Source organism: Cygnus olor, chromosome 5 (assembly GCF_009769625.2).
Source record: "Cygnus olor isolate bCygOlo1 chromosome 5, bCygOlo1.pri.v2, whole genome shotgun sequence".
In the NCBI taxonomy this organism is placed as follows: domain Eukaryota; kingdom Metazoa; phylum Chordata; class Aves; order Anseriformes; family Anatidae; genus Cygnus; species Cygnus olor.
Window position 1 is genome coordinate 17,077,565 of NC_049173.1, and position 21,243 is coordinate 17,098,807.

Below are 21,243 nucleotides of genomic sequence, written 5' to 3' on the forward strand. Positions count from 1 at the left end.
CTTCCACCAAAACTCTTGATCTCTGAGCTTTGTATTTGGTGGCTTTGGCTCATATCTAGATGTGACTGCATTTAATTTGTGGCATATGTCTAGAAGTGGTCAGTATAAAAGACAAGCAAATTCTTTGCATCTGTGCTCTCTGTGGAAGGGATTGGGTGTTTGTAATGCCAGGAACTTTTGTATGGAGGATTTGCCAGAGGAATTGTCTGAAGTTGGTGTCAATAGTGGAGGTTATAGAAGAAATAGGGGGGAAAAAAAGCAACTAGTTTCCATCCAGTAAATTCCCTAACATGGATTTTATAAAGGGACATCCTGCCTCACAACTTTATTGGAGTTCTCTGAAGAATTCAGCAGCTTATGGCTAAAGGGCATAGGTTGATACGGTCTGCTTGGGTTTTCAAAGGCTTCTGAAAAGAACCCTACTTTAGGCTTCTATGGAAATTAAGTAGCCATAAGTAAGTGAGCAGCCCCTGGCACAGATGAATAAGAGGTTGAAAGATAAGAAGAGAATTGCGGAAAAAGCCTCAATGACTGCAACAAAAATGGCAGATGAAATTCAATGCAGAATAATGTAAAGTAAAAAGACTGCCAACTTCAAAGGAGGCTGTAGAGAGGTGGGGGTTGGTCTATTCTCCCACGTGCCTGGTGACAGGATGAGGGGGAATGGGCTCAAGTTGCGCCAGGGGAGGTTTAGGTTGGATATTAGGAAGAACTTCTTTACTGAAAGGGTTGTTAGGCATTGGAATGGGCTGCCCAGGGAAGTGGTTGAGTCGCCATCCCTGGAGGTCTTTAAAAGACGTTTAGATGTAGTCCTTAGTGATATGGTTTAGTGGAGGTTTTGTTAGTGTTAGGACAGAGGTTGGACTAGATGATCTTGGAGGTCTCTTCCAACCTAGACGATTCTGTGTGATTCTGTGTAAATGAAGAGCACTGATCTGATCATAGTCCAAGTGAGGTTTGAGGACTGTTATAGGTAGTTGCATAGGCCGCCATACTCAGTAGAGGTCAGAAAAGCAATCTGAAATTGAGGTATGGAATATCCTTAGAACACGTGCCATTGTGTACCCATATCTTCAAGACCATGCAGTTCCATCCCCTCCTTTCAAGAGCAATGTAATGTAACTGGACAAAGGTTCATAAAGAGCCACAAAGATGGTCAAAATCATGGAATATATTCCTTGTGAGAAGCAACTAAGTTAGGACTCTTCAGCCATGACAGGATCAAATACAAAAACCTGAGTTGCGTGTGGAGTATAAGCGGGGATTGACGGTCTGCTCCCAAGAGCTGAGGGCATCAAAGTCAGCAAGGGGCCATGCACTGCTTGCCAGGGGCTGTGGAGCCACACGATACCACGGATGCCAAATGTTCCTGGGGGTGCAAAGGGAAGATGGACAAGTTGATGGATAAGAAATGCATTGTGGGCTAACAATATAGAATCATAGAATCGTAGAGTCATTAAGGTTGGAAGAGACCTTCAAGATCACCTGGTCCAACCATCACCCTACTACTACTGTCACCCTCTAACCCATGTCCCTAAGCACCACGTCCAACCTTTCCTTGAACACCCCCAGGAACAGTGACGCCACCACTTCCCTGGGCAACCCGTTCTGAGTTTCCTGAGTCACAAATGATTGGAGGCTGTTGGGGTGGAAGCATCATATGCTTAATTTGCTATTCTTCCTTAGGGCTCTGGATTTGATGCTAGAGCTTTGGTTTGACCCAGGATGTCTCCTTGTATGTTTTTGTGTACTATATAAAAGATTCTTAAACAGCTAATATAATATTTATGTAGCACTTTCAGTGAAATGATCCATTAATTAATTCTGGGGACAGTTCAGTTTAAATTACTATCAGAACAAACATGTAAAAGGTATTCTACACCTGCAGAGCTGCCTTAAAGACAGTACTGATTTTCAAGTGAGCTAAGGAGACATGGGATGCCAAGATATTTTGGCAAAGCCTGGAAGACAAGAAAAAGAAGGCAGGGATATAAGCAGACTGGAGTAGCACAGAGGATACTAAAAATAAGCAAATTCATTACATTTTCATTGATTCTTTTAGCTGTTTGACAACTTGATTGATTGATTGATTGTTCTTTGCAGCTGTATCAGCATGTAAAGAATGAAGTAATACAGGAATTTGTAACCACTGATGACAATCCTCTCTCCCTTTTAGCCGCTGCATGTGTCCAGCTGAAAACCCTGGCTGCCGAGATCAGCCATTCACCATCTTGTACAGAGTCATGGATATTGTGTCTGGGCGGTCAGTGCCTTCTGACATCTTTCAGATGCAAGCAACAACTCGCTACCCTGGAGCCTATTACATCTTCCAAATCAAATCAGGGAACGAGGGCAGGGAATTCTACATGCGGGTAAGTCTGGTGCTGGCTGGGAGAAAACCTGGAGTGTCTTCTTGTTAGCTGAATTTCTTTCTGACAGCAGAACTCTTCTTTCACTGAATACCATTCAAACCTTCAGTATGAGACATTTTTACATGCAGACATGCAGGTCATTGTGCTGGTCTGGCTTTGATATTCACCTTAAGTGATGTTTGGTGGCTACTGATGGCTCCCATGCTTCACAGAAAATGGTTGCATGACAGATTTCAATAGATCTCAAAACATGTTCCTCATGCGGGCCTCAGTATAAAATTTTCAATGTTAAAACTACATATATATAAATAAAAAATGTTTTGAAATTCCCAAAATGACAAGTGATCCAGGAATGATCATGCACATCTCACAAGTTCTTTCCTGTTGTAAAGCCATTACTGATCCCACTGACCTCCCCTTGTCTGGGCTGACCTGGCACTTCCTAAGGCTCCGCTGATGAGCTTCACCGCTCAAGTCTGCTTTTTTTTTTATATATATATATTTATTTACCACATACCCATTAATTTGTCACCTAGACTACTTTGCTCGCACAAGCCGTCCTTCTGCTTCACTGGCAACACGTTCGTGTGTCAGGTTTGTAGCCAGCAGGTGGTGCCTATTCCTTGTTTTGAGAACAGCAGGAGCAGGCAGAGAGGGAAGGGGCACTGGGAATCACAGGGCCCCCCGGCTGCTGCATGGTGGGCTGCGGTACCGGGGCCACAGCCTGGCCCTGGTCTGCCCGGCCAGTTCCTCCTCACCATTTTCTTGGGTTTCTATTATCAAATACAACATAAATGCTCCTTTTCATGGTAAAACAGGTCCCACTTTATGTACATAAGCTTCTGTTGGAAACCAAATTACATTTGGTTTTAACCTCAGAAACTCTAATTTTTAAATTCTCATAATCCACTGTTCTGGCCAGATATTTCAAAGCTCTGCTTCCACTTACTAAAGGACAGATTTTCTGACGTGCCTTCACATATTTAAAGCTCTCTGCAGAGGGTGAGGTTTTGCAACATTAACATACGCAGTTGTACAACCAACCCTGATTCCACTCATAGAGAAACATCTGTTCTCAAAGCCCTGGTAACATAACCCCTTCTTGGGGTTTGCTGCTGCTTCAAAGTAATAATAGATTTTGTATCAAATTAAATAATATCTGACAAAAAAAATGTGATATTATTTGTACATACTCCAAAACCATGTTTTCATCTTTTCCCACTCAGACAATAGCAAATTTCTATGCACAATAGCTTCTTTTATGTGCAGGGCTCCCAAAGGCTTTAAAAACTGTAGAAGGTGATAGTTCATACAAAACACTGATGTGGAGCCAAACGCTGAAATGAAGCTCTCTCTCCTGTGAATTGCAGTAGCTTCTAACAATGCAACAGAAAATAGTGTTATTTTGGCTGCTCGAGGACTGTGGACATAACGTGGTCTCACCTGAGATGATAGCTTTCATGAACTGTTTTTGGAAATCTCACCTGCTTCCTCTTGCTTTGCGTACAGCAAACGGGACCAATCAGTGCTACCCTGGTGATGACCCGTCCCGTGAAAGGGCCCCGTACTATTCAGTTGGACTTGGAAATGATCACTGTTAACACCGTCATCAACTTCAGGGGAAGCTCTGTCATCCGGCTGAGGATATACGTATCACAGTACTCATTCTAACCCTTGAGTTGGTGCCCTGTAAACATTAAAACAAAAGACACGGTTCCTCCTCTGCAGAACTCTCTCCTCAGAAGCCAGTACGTATAGCAGCTCAAAACCAAGTCAGTATTTCCACAGACCCAGCGACCTATGCCTGTCTGAGGAGGGAGCCTCTTCATGCACAGCCCCTACCAGGATGCAGTCCTCTGGAGGTGTATCGGCAGCAGATCCCATATGATTCTCTATGCGGTCATGTATTTTAAGGACTCATTTTTCCATTGTAAACACTTCTAGGGTATGAGTCTACGTTTCAAAGACTGTGAACCTTCGTAGCTCCAAGGCTGCTTAGCAAAAAGCACCAAAGAAACTGAGGAAAAAGCTGGCTTTTGCAATCTTGCCTGTTTTGTTGTTTTGTTTTTTTTTTTTCATTATAAATGGAAAGCAGACAAACAAGTAGAACCTTCCCCTCACCCCCCCAAAAAGTCACCTGTTGAAACAAAGGATCTTAGAAGTGCTAATTTACATTCCCAGTTATCTTTGAAATTATCAGTCCGGCACTTTGTCTTAATTCACCCTGCATTTGTCTTACTTTCACCTGTTTTTCTTTGATTCTATTTTATACTTAAAATTCATTGTAAATTCAATCCAAAATACATGTTGTACTATGTAATCTTCTACTTTCTAACAAAGTGTCACATCTTTGGGTTCCTTTCTGTATTAAATCTTTCTATATAACAGAGTTCATAGAAATCTATCACTGGATGGCATGTTTTACAATGTTTAGGGTGTTACGCTTTGTTACAGCCAGATTCTTTGGCCCAGGCCTCCAATGCCAGAATAGTGTCCAGGGGCTTCAGAGCAGATGAGAATTAGAACTTTCACCTGGTTTTCAGTGGAATAATTGCAAACAGTTTGTAATGGTTATAAGGTAACAGTACTAACTTTGTAGTTAAGGGTGCAGCCGACCTGTTCAAAGATCCCTTGGCTCAGACATGTCCAAATTCCTTCAGAGAAAAAAAAATGTTCTGTTCACACAGAGTCTTTCTCCTACATTCCTAACATTGGGGAAAACAAGCTGGAAAAGACTTGGAATGGTTGTATTGTTCATGCCTCTGCCACAAAGCAGGCCCAGCTATACCAGTACCCAGACCTCGAGTGATGGGATCCCACAGTTTTCCATAGGTAATGGCTTCTCAGGTATAACTGCTGTAACCAACAGAAAGTTTTTCCTAAAGTCTAATCTGAATCTCCCCTGTTGTAATTTAAATCTATTCTTTTCAGCCTACTTCCAGTAGAAACAGAGAACAGTTTATCTTCCCCATGCAACAGTCTTTAACATGTCTGAAGACTGTTGTCATGTCTCCCCTCAGACTGTTCCTCTCTAGTCTAAACAAACCCAATTCTTTTGGTCTTTCCTCATACATCACATTTTCTGGACCTTTGATCATTCTTGTTGCTCTCATCTGGATTCTCTCCAGTTGGTTCACATCTTTCTCAAAGTGCAGTGCCCAAAACTGTGAAAAGTATTCCAGCTGAGGCCTCACAGTGCTAAGCTAAATATATATATATATAGATATTTAGGAGTTTGAAAATAAAAATAAAAATAATTGTATAGTTTGGAGGTATAATCCTCACCTTGTTGAAGCCATTGGCAGGTCAGTGTTTTATTTTGTGAGAACAAGGGTTCCTATACTTTGTTATTAAATTTCTCTGAAGCAACGGCTTTTGCTTTTTTCCCCTACTTTTTCCTTATTGGCTTAGTTGCTCTCCAGCATTGCTAGGACAAGAAAGATAACCTTTGCTTGGTCTTTTTGAGGACTGAAAGTTCTTAATGCTACTTGGGAAAGGGAGTTATGTAGATTATAATGAGAATAGGCTGGAGCAGAGTAGAAGCATTATGTGAGGTCTTCATTAAAGTGGGAGTATTAAATGGGAGTATACAGACTCAGAAAGTTATCACAACACAGGCTGCATGGCACGATCAGAAAAATGACTCTCTTGTTCCCAAAAAGCTTAAAAGTTAGCCTGGGGTTGTTTTTCGTCTAGCTGTAGAAGTGACTGCTCTTTTTACTGGTACTTAGCTTGATGGAAGCCCTGATGCAATGGCCCACAACAACAAAATGCTAAATTGAGTGTGCTTTAGCAGCTTCCATTCCTTAATAAAGTTTCCTCCTTGCTGATGCAACATCCCAGGGTCCTGTGGCTCAGAGCTCTGTACACAGGCTGCCCTTTATTATAAAAACAAAACAGCTTGAGACTGACTTTAGTGGGCCAAGCGAGGAGCAGGAAACCAACAAGTTTTGTGAGAAGCCAACCTGGAGGAGATAAATGTAGAGGAAATGTGCAGAGGAACATCAGAAACAGCAATGTGCTTCCTGAGTGTGTCCAGGCTCATCATACACCACTGTCTTGGAGGAGAAAATAGAGATAACCAAGAAGGAGGAATGGCAGTTTATAACCACGGGCTAAAGCTGTGCATGGGTCCCAGGTGAAGGAACGGAGACATGGGAAACAAGCAGGCTCTGGTGGCCCAGAAAGCAGATGTGGGGCAGGCAGGATCTTAAACTAGGGGCATTAAACTCTCAATGTGCTGAGGGTTTTCCCAGTGCTTAAAAGCCTTTCTTCTCCTGCTTTGTGCCCATGTTATCGCTTCTTTGTGTCTAGTGGAGGAGTCCTCTCTCCTGCCATCACATCGCCTCCTGGAGACGAAGTGCACTCCGTTAGATATCAGACAGTTCCTCACTTCTGGGCTGTTCTCCCATGGCCCCCACATACCAACCTGGTTTAACCCTAATTCAGAAACATTAAAAAAAAGAACACAGAGGAATTCTATAACAAAACACTTTGTTGAAAGAGTAAAGCTTGAATGCCTGGTTTTAGCAGGGTCCAGCAAACACTCATAAAACAATATTACACTTTCTATGTAAACATTCTGTGCTTTAAACAAAGAAGTGAAAAGTCTGGAAACAAAGGAATTCAGCCACTTCTCAACTGCTATAACATCTTTCATCACTCACTATCACTCCAGCCAACTTTAACTTCGCCAAAATATATGCCAATCTCAGAATAATAAATTACTAGCAGTTTATAACTTCTAAACTCTCCATTTCCTATTCAAGGGTCTGTTTTCAATAGACCATCGCAGGCTCATATATTACAGCAATTCTCACCAAATAAAAAAAAAAAAAAAAAAAAGGAATATGCATGTAAGGTTTTTACAGGATTAAAGTTAAAAATGCAAGCTTGCAACTGCTGTGTGCATACATGTTCTCCTTGGAGGCTGGGCCACCCTACAAATAGATAGAATCCCAGCTTCAGGTCCCATCAGAAAGTGATTGTTTATTCCCATTAGAGGATTTTCTACCATGAGGCATGTTACCACATGGTTCACAGACAATGTTCTGGCCAACACCAGATGAGGTGCACCAGCCTGGGCCTGGGTACGTGCAGCTCAGGGTGACGGGGCCATGGCAGAGCAGGGGAGGGATGGCTTTCTTCCTCGCCTGCCTCTTGGCCATCACATCTGTGTAAACACAGGTCCTCAGCAAAGGGATTGCCTCTCAGTACGTGTTTGTACAGCACCTATTGCCAACGCAATAATTGGAATAAAAGTAAATAAGAGCAGAAATGACAGAAATCCTTGATACAGATCACAGCGACTGGGAGGGAGACCATATTCCAAGAAAGGAGCCAAGTGATTCATGCTATTTGGGCTAGGTGCCAGGGGGAGAAAAATGGCAAGAGACAAATGACCCAGTGCTGTACAGTTGGATGGGTCCTACCTAGCATATTTGTCTTTGAAATATTTCTAGGGGACTGGCTAGTTTTTAATGCAGACAACAGAATATTATTTCAGAGTTTATTATTTTAAGAGTTTGCTGGATCCCACAGAATCACTTTTCAACTTGTGCTTCTCTGATAGCAATAATTTTGGTGTGAATAGCTAAGTTTCTTGGAGTGCCTGGTCACCCACTGTCACCGAGGTAGCATTCATTGCCATTCCTGTAGGGCTCTCCCTTTTTCAGCTGGGGAGCCTGTAGCCATATTTGCCTTCTGTTGGCCCAACCTTTGCAAGAGTCAGCTTTCATTGGCTCAGAAATGTGGTATTTGCATCAGCACAACTTATGTATTCATTTCTCTCTACCTAGAACAAGCAGAGCAATAGGATCAATACAGTCTGTGGTCATTTGAGTTTTCCAATCTGGCTTATTCACAAAATTTGCTACTGAATCTTTTCTGTAGCATGTAGCTGTATTATAACCTCATGAAAATTCCATAGTACAAAGTTGTTTCAAGAATAAAAAGAAATAAAAGTATGCCCTAATGTTATTTAAGCCTGAAAGGTACCATTGTTGAAATAAATCTGGATGGAAAACCCCTCAGCTGGTGTTAATTTGCATGACTGCTACTTTTCAATGGAAGGATAAAAAGTATACTGAGGCTCTGCCCTGCGTGCGTGTAAAGCACTGTGGATGTTTCTGTATACACGAAGAATTGACGTAAGCTAAAACTAGTGGTAATGTGGCTCTGCATTTGGAAGTTAAAGAGTTTTAAGGTAGTATGATGCAAGAAAATTGTGTTTTCATCTGACATGAGCACTTATAAGTGTTTTAAACCGGTCACATTCTGTTGTTTTAGATCTTTGAACCAATTCTGACTAGCTCAACCCAAAAGCAGGTGCCATGCATGAAAATTGAAGCTGATGGTTATCATTAGACCTTCTGCAGAAAGCCTGCCCAGAAGGGCGACCTGTGCTGAAGAGGCAGTACAGTAGGGAGTGTAATGGTCCAGAGTACTTATGCGGGGCTGTCTCTGACCCTGCAGTTGTTTTCCTCACCTGTTTCAGTGCAGAGTGCATCTGATGTTTGTAAGTGTGCACATCAGGGGTGGACATCTCACCCACTGCAGATTTTATTAGTTCAAGCTTCTGAGATCCCTGTAGTGATTTCCACTGGCCAAACTGATCCCTGTGTACTCAAGGAGTATCAGTGAAGTCACATGAGGGAGCGTTTGGGTACCAGGCAGACACACTTCCATGGCTAAGTGAATAACGATGCAATAACCTTGATGTAAGAACTGAGGAATGTAGCTGGGTAGAAAAGGGATCTTTAGAAAACACTTCAGACACCAAAAACTTCCCAAATATTCAATCTCCTTCAACTCCCTACAGGGTCCCAGTATCACTCACTCTCCCTTTTGAGTTTGTCCTGGACAAGTGATCTCATTATGGTCATGCACTGCAAGCACATGCTGAGTGCACCCCACCTCTTCTCTAGCACTACCTAACATTTTTCACTTTGCTTTTTGGAGACCATTTGTAGGTTATGTGTCGCTCTTGGTCTCTGACTGACCTCTGTTGCTTTTCTCACAGCCAAGGCAGATCCTTTATTTCCCTGCAAGGTTCCTCTGCACCCATCATCTGTAAAAGTTCTTTAAGTGTTTTGCTGGAAAGGCAGGCACCATGGTGGCCCACCTGCTGCTTCTGTACCCTCTCTTTGCAATGCCACCAGGCACCCTTCCAGCAAAGCACTAGGTCTGATGGTTGAAAGGATTGCCCAGCCTGCTGCCAGAGCCTGGTTTCATGAAGAGGATTTAAAAATAAACAATGCTTCCCTCCCACTCTGAAGGTACCAGCTGCTCTCTTAGGTCCTGATGAATCACTTTTCTCCTGAAATTGGGTCTGCATCATGCTGTCCTGACAGTAACATGGCTTTCTAAGAAGCCTGATAAGGCTATGTTTATGCAATACATCCTTAGGATCTTCACACTCCGGATGGGGTTTTCCCTGTTTCCAAGGAGTAATTGGCCAGACAGAGTGCAATGTGATCACGACTGTGCTGAAGTCAGTGATTGCTAAGCACCTCACATCAGGTCTGGATCTAGCCCAGTTTTATTTTAAGTCTTGAATCTCAGTGTCAGTGGTATAAATGTAAACAGATATGTATTATTTTGACAGTAGAGTTGAAAGATTGTTTCTAGTAAATAAATAGTAGTATGACTGCACTATCTCTCTGTGGGAACTATCTTTGGGTACTTCAAGATTTTCTGAGACAACCTTTGGCACTTGAAGATTCTCTCTGGTATTTCAGGCCACACACTGATGTGTTTCCATGAATGATTCCTCACCCCTAGTCTTCAAAGGTCAACCCAGACACTTGACTACACATTTTCAAACTATCAATCTACATGCAAGCCTTTGCAGAGTCATGGCTCATACCTCGTTCATAGAAATTGTTCCTTGAGTTATCTCTGTAGTTTGTAAGGGATCACGTTGACTTCCTCAAGGCTCTGTTCGTGGTGCGTGCACATGTGTTTTTCAAGACGAGAACCTCAGTCTGGAGACTGTTCATCCACAACTTGCTGCAAATGTTCTGTATTCAACAAGTGAAATCATAGCTACAAAGGTTAGTTTTGACAAAATCCTTAAAACATATGGTGGTGGGAGTTTTTCCTGTCTGCCTCTGCATAATACAAACACAATTCAAAAGTCCACCACCAGAGTTCTCCAGTATGCATAATAAATCATTGTTCTTAAGAAATATTTCACCCAATAAACTCATTCTGTAGATTATTTGAAATACAAACAAAGAGGTAGAAGGCATGCCAAGATTACACAGATTTGTTATTCAAATCAGTATCCCCAAACCTGCATCTAGTTAATCATTTTAAAAGATTTCTTTGGACTTTGACATCTGATGTCATCCGGGTAGTGAAGGGGGGACAGAAAAACCAGCTGCTCCCTAAAGGAGCTGCTCCACAGAGATCCTGGGACTCCTACAGCAAGCAGAAAGAGCTGCCAGCCCTAGCCAGCACCCCAGGTCAGTAAATGAGGCAAAAAACTGGTAGAGATCAGTCCTTAGCTGGAGGAAAGAGATCTTCATTGACTTCTTAATGATGCCAAATGGACATTTACCTACTAGCGTGTATAAAATTTCTCATTGTGTTTATATGTATACAGAAAATTTTAAGTGACATTCCCAAGCTGTGGCCAACCACACGCGTACTACCTGCAGCGAGCTCTAGCGTAACCCTCTGCCATTCAGTGTGAGTTACAACAGTGTGACAGCAGTCATTCCCATAGATTAAAAAATTAGAATTAGTGAGGGATAAAATTGTAACTGAACCAGAAAGTCAACAAAAAAAGAGCTTTGTCTTTAGTTAACTTTCAGTGCTTTGGTTATGATATCATTGCTGTGGACAAAAATAATGAATCAGAAACCCAAAATACCAAAAAGGAGATTATGTCTTTAGAAAGATAAGCATCCAAGTAGCCTATAAACAGCTCTGGAATGAAGATATCCTACATGAAGTCTGGAAAAGGAAGAATTAACTCCTAGAAATCCAGCATCCTTGTCTCCTACCAGCAGGATTAAGCAGAGATGAGCCTTACCAATGTACAAATGAAATGGCTGGCTGACATATGGACTACAGAAGAGGCAGGCATGACCAGAGACAAGAAAAGTATAAACCAAGATCATGTAGAAGTACTAAGGAATGGTCTCAGTATGCAGGGTCTCTGAGAAAAGTCTTCTCTCTCCTGCTGTACTTGAAGCATTTTAATTTTGTTCAGACCTTTGAAAGACAGAAAACTGCTCACAGTCATTTCAATAAGAAAAAAAAAAAAAAAGGAAGGTTGCTTTCATCTGTTTAAATGGAGCATCAGTTTTCAAAAAAGCCATGCTGCCTGGCCAACCTGTCACCCAATGAGATGCACTGGACACTGCAAGCCTATAAGTATAATTTAAGGTATAGCACATTCAGTACCACCTTATACGACCAGTTCCTCCTGCAAACAGTACACGTGCAGAGAGAAGGATTCACTGCCCAGCTTGACAAATGCTCCACAGAATTTCTGCTTCTGCTTAAACACTCATTTCCCTAATCCCTGCTTGCAGGCTGTCCAAATTAATAAGCATGTTATATTTTGCAGTCATAATTATTTTCAAAAGAGAAATATTGTAATTTAAAATGAACGGTTTCTATGACCCTCATCCTGCCACTTTAACCTACAGCCATTTTTTTCTTTGCAGCAGAAAATGAGCTTTCAACTCTTGTATTGTTTTATGACTTGTGAACAATTTATATTGAATATGCCAGCAAGGACTATCTTAAAGCTTTGTTTTTTTAATTAAAAATTATTGATAACAAAAATATAATTGAATTATGGCTTGTTTTGATTATTTCCTGGTTTAATGGTGATCACAGAGCATCATTGTAAGCGTTCTTGTCAGGATCAGCCTGGACCAGTGTAGACAGGGATTTGTGCAGTGAGCATGAGCCTATGAGCAGAATTTGGCTTAGCTTTGCAGAATAAGTTAGTCTCCTTAACAAGTAGCATTAATATGAGGTAATTTGGGCTGAACTGGTTTCCTTATACATAAATCATTAACTAGTAGCTAGTTCTCACTCCCACCTGCACTACATAGCTTGTGATTTCAGTACAAGAAAGGTTTTTCCACCCACACACTATTCAATGACCCATGCCTAATGGAGTTTTGGTGCTCGTTGGTTGGGTTTATACTTCACAGGCGGAATGTTCTTATTTCAGCAAATTGCCAGGGCAGAGGAGGCTGGATCTGGTTTGTTTTGTGGGAAGTGAATAAACTTATGTCACACAGCTGCTCTCTCTCATTCTCATCACACAATTCACTGCAGAGATGAGGTAGGTAATAGGACATTGGCTGGGTGTTTGATGTTTTACAAGGCACTCAGCTGATAAAGATCTCTACAGCTGTTTTGAACTCAAATGAACTGCTGCTGCTCACTTGCAGTTTCACAAGGACACTTCACTTCCCTTCACTGCCCTGCAAACACTTTAATTCTGCATCACAAGCTCAAGAAATACTACGCTGAAAGGAAGCCGGCTAACACGCAAAGCAAAAGATGAGAGGCTGAGTGCAGGAACTCTGGGCTGAAACAATTCAACCAAGAAGCAACTGAGTCTCTAGAGTTGCTCAAAGAAATAAGAAAACAGGCCTGTGACCCATGACCGAAGCTTTCTGGGTGTTCAATCCCCAGCAAGGTGCCTTGGTAGAAGTGGACTGACCAGGCAAGCTCCTGAGCTGCTAGGCCTTCTGCTCACCTTGAGAGAAAATGGCCACTAGGAAACAAAGCTACCTAGATTTCACCATTAGCATAAGGCTCCAGTGACCTAATTTGAGGTTTTCAGACTTAATTCACTGTATCCTTCTCCCTCTAGATGCTTCCAGTCTGCTTTACAGGTTGCTTTCATTACACGTGCTGTTGTGTTTGTCTTAGATGTGGTTGCATGTGGGATTGAATAGTGTCACTCCTTCCTCTATTTTTGCTCTTTTCACAACACAAGAATAATCTGCTCCTACACTGTCCCTGCAGACAAGGATACCTCCACTCAGCAAAAGCTCCCACGGGGCGCAAATCAGAGCTCTGCGGTAATGGTACCTCTGGAGATGACTTGCAAGTGTGGACGGGAAAAGCAGTTTGCGCTTTCTTTTCTGTCAGTGCCATCTAGCCAGATGGTAAAGGACACTGTGCTGCTGGAGAAACAGGGCTTGGCTGGGCTGTAAAACTAATATCCTGCAGGGATTTAAACTCCTGCTGCACTTCCTTAAGGGTAAGATATGAACCGTGTTTCCTTGAGAAGTCCCATAGACTGTATTCTGTGCACCAGAGCTTCTGCCTTCTTCTCCCCTCTCTGTTTTTGGTGGCACTGGTTACTCCTTGGGCCCACAGGTGTTGCTGAATGCTGTTAAACTGTCCTCCATGTCAGCCAGCATGTAGCCATCACCACACTGGTGACAGAAAAAATGAGTCCTGTATGGTTGTTCCAGGGAGCCAGATGGCAGCTCCACATCCCATACAGGTGAGTATTTTCATACAAGCACTTTCTTGCACTAGTAACTCATTAGGACAGCATGCACGATCCGTGTCTCATTCATTCCACTGCAAGGGTTCATAGTCTGTACCACTCTTCATAAGGACTCTCCCAAATACAAGCTGATATGCTGATCTTTAACAGCATTTTTTGTGCTTTAACAGCATTTTCATGCTGTTAAATGTCATTTTTTTTCTCTCTAGCAAGTGTTATTCTTCTTTTCCTGGACTTTTGCACAGTTTAGTCAACATATCATTACAGAATGATCACCAAGGCCCCTTAAAAACAGTTGTGAAACACATCCTCCTTCTGTCTGCTAATAAAACTCTTTGTCAGGCATGGGATCGCTGTATCAGGTTAGCGGAGGACAAGCAGTTTGTGGCAACCAGTGCACTAGCTGAGAAATGTTTGATTAGGTTTTCTAAGATCTTGAAGAACAAGTTCAATAAATCCTTACTAGCTTGAATGAGTGCACCTTTCATGTCCCACCACATTTTTCATTATGTCACTTGGATACAAATGCACGTGTTTTTAATGTGAAGTTAATCCCTGAGCTGCAGTGAAATGATTAACCCTTCACCCTTGAATTCCTTGCTACCATACGATCTAGTTCTTATGGAGCTAAAAGTTAAAGCAATAGTGACAGCTGCAAATGCTTGAGTTGAGTGGATATTTGTTCATTATGCAAGGCTTTAGTCATACATATATATGTTTTTGTCTTGGGGAGCACAGGTAAGGAACATGGCACAGCTACTGTGTCCTGCAAATAAATATTTGTACCTACAGCTATTATTGCTGACTCAGGATTCTTGAAAGTAATCTTTCTAGAAAATACTTTGAAGAACAGACATCCTGCAGTTTGCAGCTATTAAACCTTCTGTTAAAACACAGGTTCATGACACCTGTGGCATTCAGCTCGCATGTAAGATCAAGATGTACCAAGAAGGTACAACACACTTAAGTCTGTTCATTACAGCAGATACTGAAGGAGCTGCATGTTCTAATCTCACTGAACGTTTATGCATAAAACCAAACAAATTAAATACGCAGAATCCTCTGCCTTGGGGAGAGGGGTCATATAAGGCTATCCTTATTCATGCACTAAAATCAGTAGTGATATGGGTGAAGGTTTTGACTGTGGCACGTTTGCTTTCCCATGCCTTGGAGCTTGCTGGGTGAGGTGCAGTGAATGCTGCAAGAGGACCTGCAAAGTGACTACCAGGAAGATAGGCAGCAGGTTGGCTTTGCCTTATTTCTTGTAACTTAAGGGTGCCGTGCATTGGTGTGCTTGTCTGGGAACATGGCTGAACTCTCTGCAGCTGGGTTAAAGCTTTAAAACTAGGGTAAAGTCTGATGGTAACCTCCGGTTCTGCTTGTGTTATTGCTTATGTGTTTTAAGCCAGACTGTCCTGTTTTTATCTCCTTGCCTCCCGCTGAATGATGTGGCCAAAGCTCTAGCTAGAAGGTCAGTGTGTGCTCTCACACTGAACTGAGTCATTTTAGATGTAGAAGCAGCCTTCCAGTTTCTGTGGGTGACCTGTTACTGGCCTGCATTGATGTCCCCTCAGACTTCCTTATTTCCATGGTGCTGGCAGGCTTTAAAGTGGTGTGATTTCTGGGGTGGCTTTTTGTCCTCAGCCCTTTTAAGTGAGGTGAATGAAGTTTGTTTTCACCTGAAAACAGACGGGGAAAAAAAAAAGTTTTACAACTTGTTTGTTGACTTGGTGCCTTTCAGGAAGGACCTTCTGTGTGCTACCCGTGCTCCAGTGCGCAGGTGACACATGGATGGCCCCAGTGTCCCAGGGAGAAGAACATCTACTTGTCCTCAGACAGGCCTGTGTCTTTTTTTTTTGGAGAGAGGCCAGCTCTGAGGCACTGATCAGGCCCTAGTGAGATGATGGCGGAAAAACGCCGGGCAGGGCAGTGACACCTGGCCTCCAGGTCCCAGAAAAAGGAGGGGAGGCATGGAGCTGGCAGGCGTTTGGACATCTCCTGCCCCTGAGTCGGCTGCCTGCTCCGCCATTTGCTTGGGCTGGCCAGTACCCTGGCCTGGCGGAGACCTGGAGGACCCAGAGGGCTGCATCTCGTCCCCTTTTCCACACTGAAAGAGGTGGTTTGGGACAGTGTGATAAGCCAATAGGCCTGGAACAGTGTTTGAGGAGTCACCCCAAAGCACCCCAGCAGGTCATACTATCCCAGCCTGGGGCGAGAGGGCCTCGCAAATAGCCCTGCATCAGTATTGGTATTGGGAAATGGCTGCTCCTGCGAGGTTTCCACTGGCCTGGGCCAGAGAGCAGTGAGAAGGACAGACTGTAGGAGTGACTGTTTCCAGCTCCCCACAGCCCCAGTGCCTGTCCCATCCCTGTCCCCACAAAGGTGCCTGATGCATGGGGCTGCCCGACTCCTCGCATGGGGCTGTGTGGGGATGGCCTGGCTCTCCCTCGGCCCCTGGCTGCCTGGCGGCCATGCTCCCTGCCAGCTCCCTCCTCCTCCCCTTGCAAGCGGGGGCGTAGCGAAAATACAAATACGTACGTGCAATTAAGCACTTGCCTGTGTTTGGACCTTTCTGTCCAACCTATTTCCAAGTGCAGTGCTGAAAAACCACAGGTTTCCACTTGTAGCTGGTCACAGCTATCACTCTTTGACATGCTTTTGAATCGGAGGAACAAAAATAGTTCTGTGAGATCTATTATGTCTCTGGCTTGTAAAATACAATACTTTCTTACTAGGTTACACTAATATTTCGTAATTCATTCTTAATATTATTCTTCAATAAAGCTCTGCACAAACAGTCTATCCCACAGGAGGAACCTCTGCCAGATCCCAGATGTCAAACACATTTGCTTCAAATACATGAGTTCGTGACCTTTTATGTTTGTTAATGTGACGCCATGGAAATTATTTATAATAAATAAGCTTATTTCAGAGTCAGGTGCTCTGCAGAGCCTTTTTCAGTGATACAACAGTCCTTCCTGAAACAGGTCTTTCCTGTTTTGTTTTTGTCCCTTAACAATGAAGTTTTGGGAACAATTTGAAAACCTGTTATTGAATTGAGTTCAACTGCTGCATTGAGAGGTAGACAGGAAGTTAAAGATAGCTCAGATTTCAAACCTTTCCTGAAATCGGCTGCAGATAATGTTCTTCCTTTCTCTTTTATCCTTTACCCTAAAAATTCAGTTTTCAAACAACAGATTGTATGGATCCAAACAAATGCTAAATATATCGGCTTAAAGCACCAAATTTACTATGAAACTATTGGGATTGTTTGGATTCAAATGGCAGATCGAAGAGATTTTTGCATGTAAGATGTTCCTTTTAAAGCTGAGGTAGTACCACCCACCCACAGCCTTCAGGTTCAACAGCTCTAGAAAATCTCTGAAGGTGTCAGTGTGTTGATAATGTAATTCTATCATCTTTTTTTCAGCAGACATGACAACGTCCTCACAAACCTGTGTGGGACCATTTCCTGTATGAAGAGCAGCTGGCTCTTAATGAAGCCAGACAAGAAAAAGACGCAATTGGAAAACACTCACAGGAACATGGCTTGGCTCTGCTTTGTTCTATTGTCAGCTGTACATTAAGGTTTATAAAGTCTCCTGAGTTTATTGGATTCATCATCTTGGATTCCTAGACAGTAGCAACAGCAAGAAATGTCTCCTGAGAAGGAAACCGAACCTTTTGCTCCTGCATAAACATGCAGTCCTGTTTGCCACTGCAGGCTGAAGCTGATGGCACGAAAACTCCAGTTTAGATCTAGCACAGACCCCCTCCATCAGCGGTTAGCCAGCCAGGAACCTCACCTTGCTTTGTGCTAGTTTTGGGCTGACGGCTATTTATGACATGAAGACTGCCAAGTAGCTGAGAAGCAATTGTTGCAGCCTGCACAGATGCCACAGCCAAACATCTGAGGGACTGTCTGTGGAGAGACAGGACCAAAGTGTTCTGGTGCATGAAGGATGAGCCCACCTCGGACTTATTTACCAAATGTATTAATGACGTGTTTGTGCACAATGAAAATCTGCCTTATAGCATGAGACAAGATAAACCAGGCCAGTAAATCTCTTTTCAAATCTACAGTACATCAGATCTAAATGAGAGAAAGAGGGCTTAATTTGGACGACAAAATATCTTCATGTAATTTTTCCTCTAGGCATCCTAGCAACACTTTCAAAAGATGCTGGACATGCTGCAATAAAACTTCTCTTCTACAGCACTGTGGGAGGAAGCAACTGGCTGCAATCTCAGATGGTGGACAGAATTACAACAGGTTATGTCAGGAAAGCATGACATTAAACGTACATTTGAAAAAAGGAGAAAACAAAAAACAATAGTCACCAACTGAATTATAGCAGCTTTCTGTCACAAAGTGTGTGGACCCCACCCAGCATCTGTGGTAGAGGAGGGAAGGTGTCAGTTAAACTCAAAGGTTGTAATGGGAATGGAAAAAGCCAGTCTCCAGCCGAGAGTAGGACAGGGAGGATGAGAAATACAGTTTCATGTTTCTCCCAGCAAAACCTCAGGGGATAAAGATTACTGCTGCAAAAACTTCCATGGTAGTAAAAGTCTCTGGCTGCAGAAGTTGTTTATAACAAAGGTGTATTAACCACTTATAGACTTCAGCTGAAAAGGACTCTGACATTTCACTGAAATCTGAGTTGCAGAATCCTTTTTTTTTCTCTCTCACAAATCCTCTGCATATGAAAACTTCATTTAGTGGCTACACAGGGAGTTTGGCTGTGAGACACTGTATGCTGTGTGCTGGACTTGTCTTGATAACGCCCTACTTTAATGTCCGGACAGCTGAGCTCATCACTTGGGTATTACTGTATACACTACATTTTAAATCCAATCATAAGTACATCATACATCACTTCATGTTGATTTCTGAAAATACTTTGGACACAGTAGAGTTAGATGCTTACTTGCTCTAAAGGACTCTCAACTGCATAATTGCATTTGATATGTTTCAAACTAGGCAAGAACTACTAAGCAATAATGTTTTCCACAGACATGCACTTTTCTGCTCGAAAGCTTTCAGTGTGCTTGGGGCAAACATGATGTGCAAACTTGGAACTGCTTGAGATTTAAAATCAAAGCTGGCATGATTCAGTAAGTGTACACAAGTGGTGGGATCTGGTTTCTGATGCAGAGGAGCACTAGGGAGAGTTTATCAGGCTTGACTGATGCAAATCAGCAGCCTTTGTGAGCATTCCTGCTTACAAACTTGTTCACTGGCATACTTGTGCAAAGTGAAGAAAAAGGGTTATAGTCTGTTTGGAAGCTTTTGCATAGAGAATTACTCAAGAACACTTGTGTCGGTATTTACACATGGGGTTTTTATTGTTTCAGGTCTACTTCCGAAAGGTATGAGGGCCAAGGAGGAAAGAAGGATAAAATGCTCTCCTGCCTGTAGCTCCTTTCTCTGGTCTTCTCTTCTGGCTTCTCCTCTTTCACCAAGAAAACAAACAAACAAACAAACAAAAAATACTGAGAATTTGTAATTCAATAGCATTAAACAGACTCAGCAACAAGTGAAAAGTGTGCTGTGCAGAGGTTCAAAACAGATGGGAAGGGCCTTGCTGGAGAATATGAGACGAGAAGTGTAGCCCAGACTAATAAATTCTCCCTGCTGGCTCTGCCGGGGCTGCTCAAGTAATCTCAGCCCTGCACTTCTGGAGCTCAGAGCACTGTGGTTTGGCTCAGCCAGCCCAAACCAGCCCAATTTATTTGTTCAATCTTAGCAACGGGGTGCCCTGGCTGGAGGCAGCACGAGAGGGCAAGAGCAGCTGCAGAGCCCCCTGAAACTAGGAAGGATGAGCGGTTGCAGTGATGGTCCTGGGGATGGGATGGGATGGGCATGGAGGAGAAGGGCTGAGAGCAGGTGTCAGTAAAGCATGAGAACATCACTGGGTTTCTCAAGTGAACTTTAGTTACAGAAAAATTCACAATGACTCAAGCAGAGCATGGGGCGCTTTATATACTGGCAGGAGGCAGGCAAGGAAAGAGGAATGTATCTGCAGTTGGCAGAGAGGTCTAGGCAGCAAAGAACAGAGGTAAATTGGTTTCATTGCTGATCTTCATGCTTAATTTGATTGGGACAAAAATCTTCCAAGGGAGATGGGAGTTATAGTTCCCATCCCAGCTAAAAAAATAGTAATAATAAAAAAATAGCACAATAATGTTCTGTCCCTCCATGCAAAATAGGTCAGCCACATCCCATGTGCAGCTGAACTTTGTGTTTATTGAAACAAACCATCCAATTTTCAAGCAGCTGAAAGGAGAATGGAAGGTGTGTCCCGAACCATCAAAAAAAAAAAACCACAAACAGGAATGTGAGAAGAAGCCCCCTCAAATTGTGGAGGATGACCCTTCCTGTGCTTTGAGAAAGAAGGAAGGTAGACTTGCAAATTTTTTTTCCCCTATAACTTCCTTGTCAGAAATACCCTTTATTATGTCCCTTCCTTCATCAGAGACGTGATCTGCATTCCTGAAGGCTGGCTGCTCCCACGCTGCCAACTCCAGCAGCTGGAGAGCCACTCAGGCAGGACTGGAAATCACTGGAGAGCCTGAAAAACCCTTGAGCTTGAAAATGTTCACGTAATCTGATAGTGGCGAGCTGCATACAGGGACTGTATCAGTAGTTAAACAACATGCTTTTATGAACAGTGGAAGAAAGTTGTTCACGTAATTTATTCACGTAAGTGAATTCAATGAGATGCCTTGAAATGTGTGCTTAATGTATGCCTCAAAAGAACTCAGATAATTTTGGAAGCTTACCAGGTTACTTGAATTGCTTTATAGGAGTGACCACACACAATCTCATCAGCTCCCTTAACAGGAATCAGAACCACACCGCTATGTGATATCCCAGTGCGGTACTGCTGGCTCTGTACAGAGACTAACAGAGACTCGTTGTTAGTTCAAATATTCTGAGCCTGTGCTTTTGGCGAAGGCTCTCTCCTCACAGTGACTCTGGGGTTTCAAGTAGTTGTGTTATGCTGCATGATGACAGGCACGAAACTCTTAGTTAGCATCAGGTCCATGGTGCTGTTAAATTGAAAATAAAAACATGTCATTGTAGAAAAACTGCACTCTTGGGGGATGGGGAATCCCCAAAAGGCTGGAGTTCAAGAGCAGTTAGGATGACCATCCCAACACCTCACTAACTGACTTGTAATTTTAAAGCACCTTGAAGCATTCAAAATTGACTGGAGGAAAAACACCTTTTTTTTCCCCTACAAATGCAGCCCTGCTTCCTGCTCACACCTGCCTCGAGAGAAGAGGCCGGGCAAAACCACCTGAGTCTCACAAAACCTTTGCTTCCTGCAGGGAGATTTCTGCACCAGAAATTCCTGGGGCAATTTCTGA

At 42.9% G+C, this 21,243-nt stretch overlaps 1 protein-coding gene across 2 annotated transcripts in view; it reads left to right on the forward strand.

Annotated features, from left to right (window-relative positions):
- FBLN5 (fibulin 5) overlaps window positions 1-7,188 on the forward strand; it is a 49,665-nt gene extending 42,477 nt beyond the window's left edge. For both annotated transcript variants that reach the window (XM_040558907.1, XM_040558908.1), the window contains 2 exons: window positions 2,177-2,372; window positions 3,882-7,188. In XM_040558907.1, the coding sequence (XP_040414841.1) occupies window positions 2,177-2,372; window positions 3,882-4,043 (358 nt within the window). In that variant the 3' untranslated portion in view covers window positions 4,044-7,188. The remainder of the gene's footprint in view (window positions 1-2,176; window positions 2,373-3,881) is intronic.
- Window positions 7,189-21,243: the final 14,055 nt, after the last annotated feature.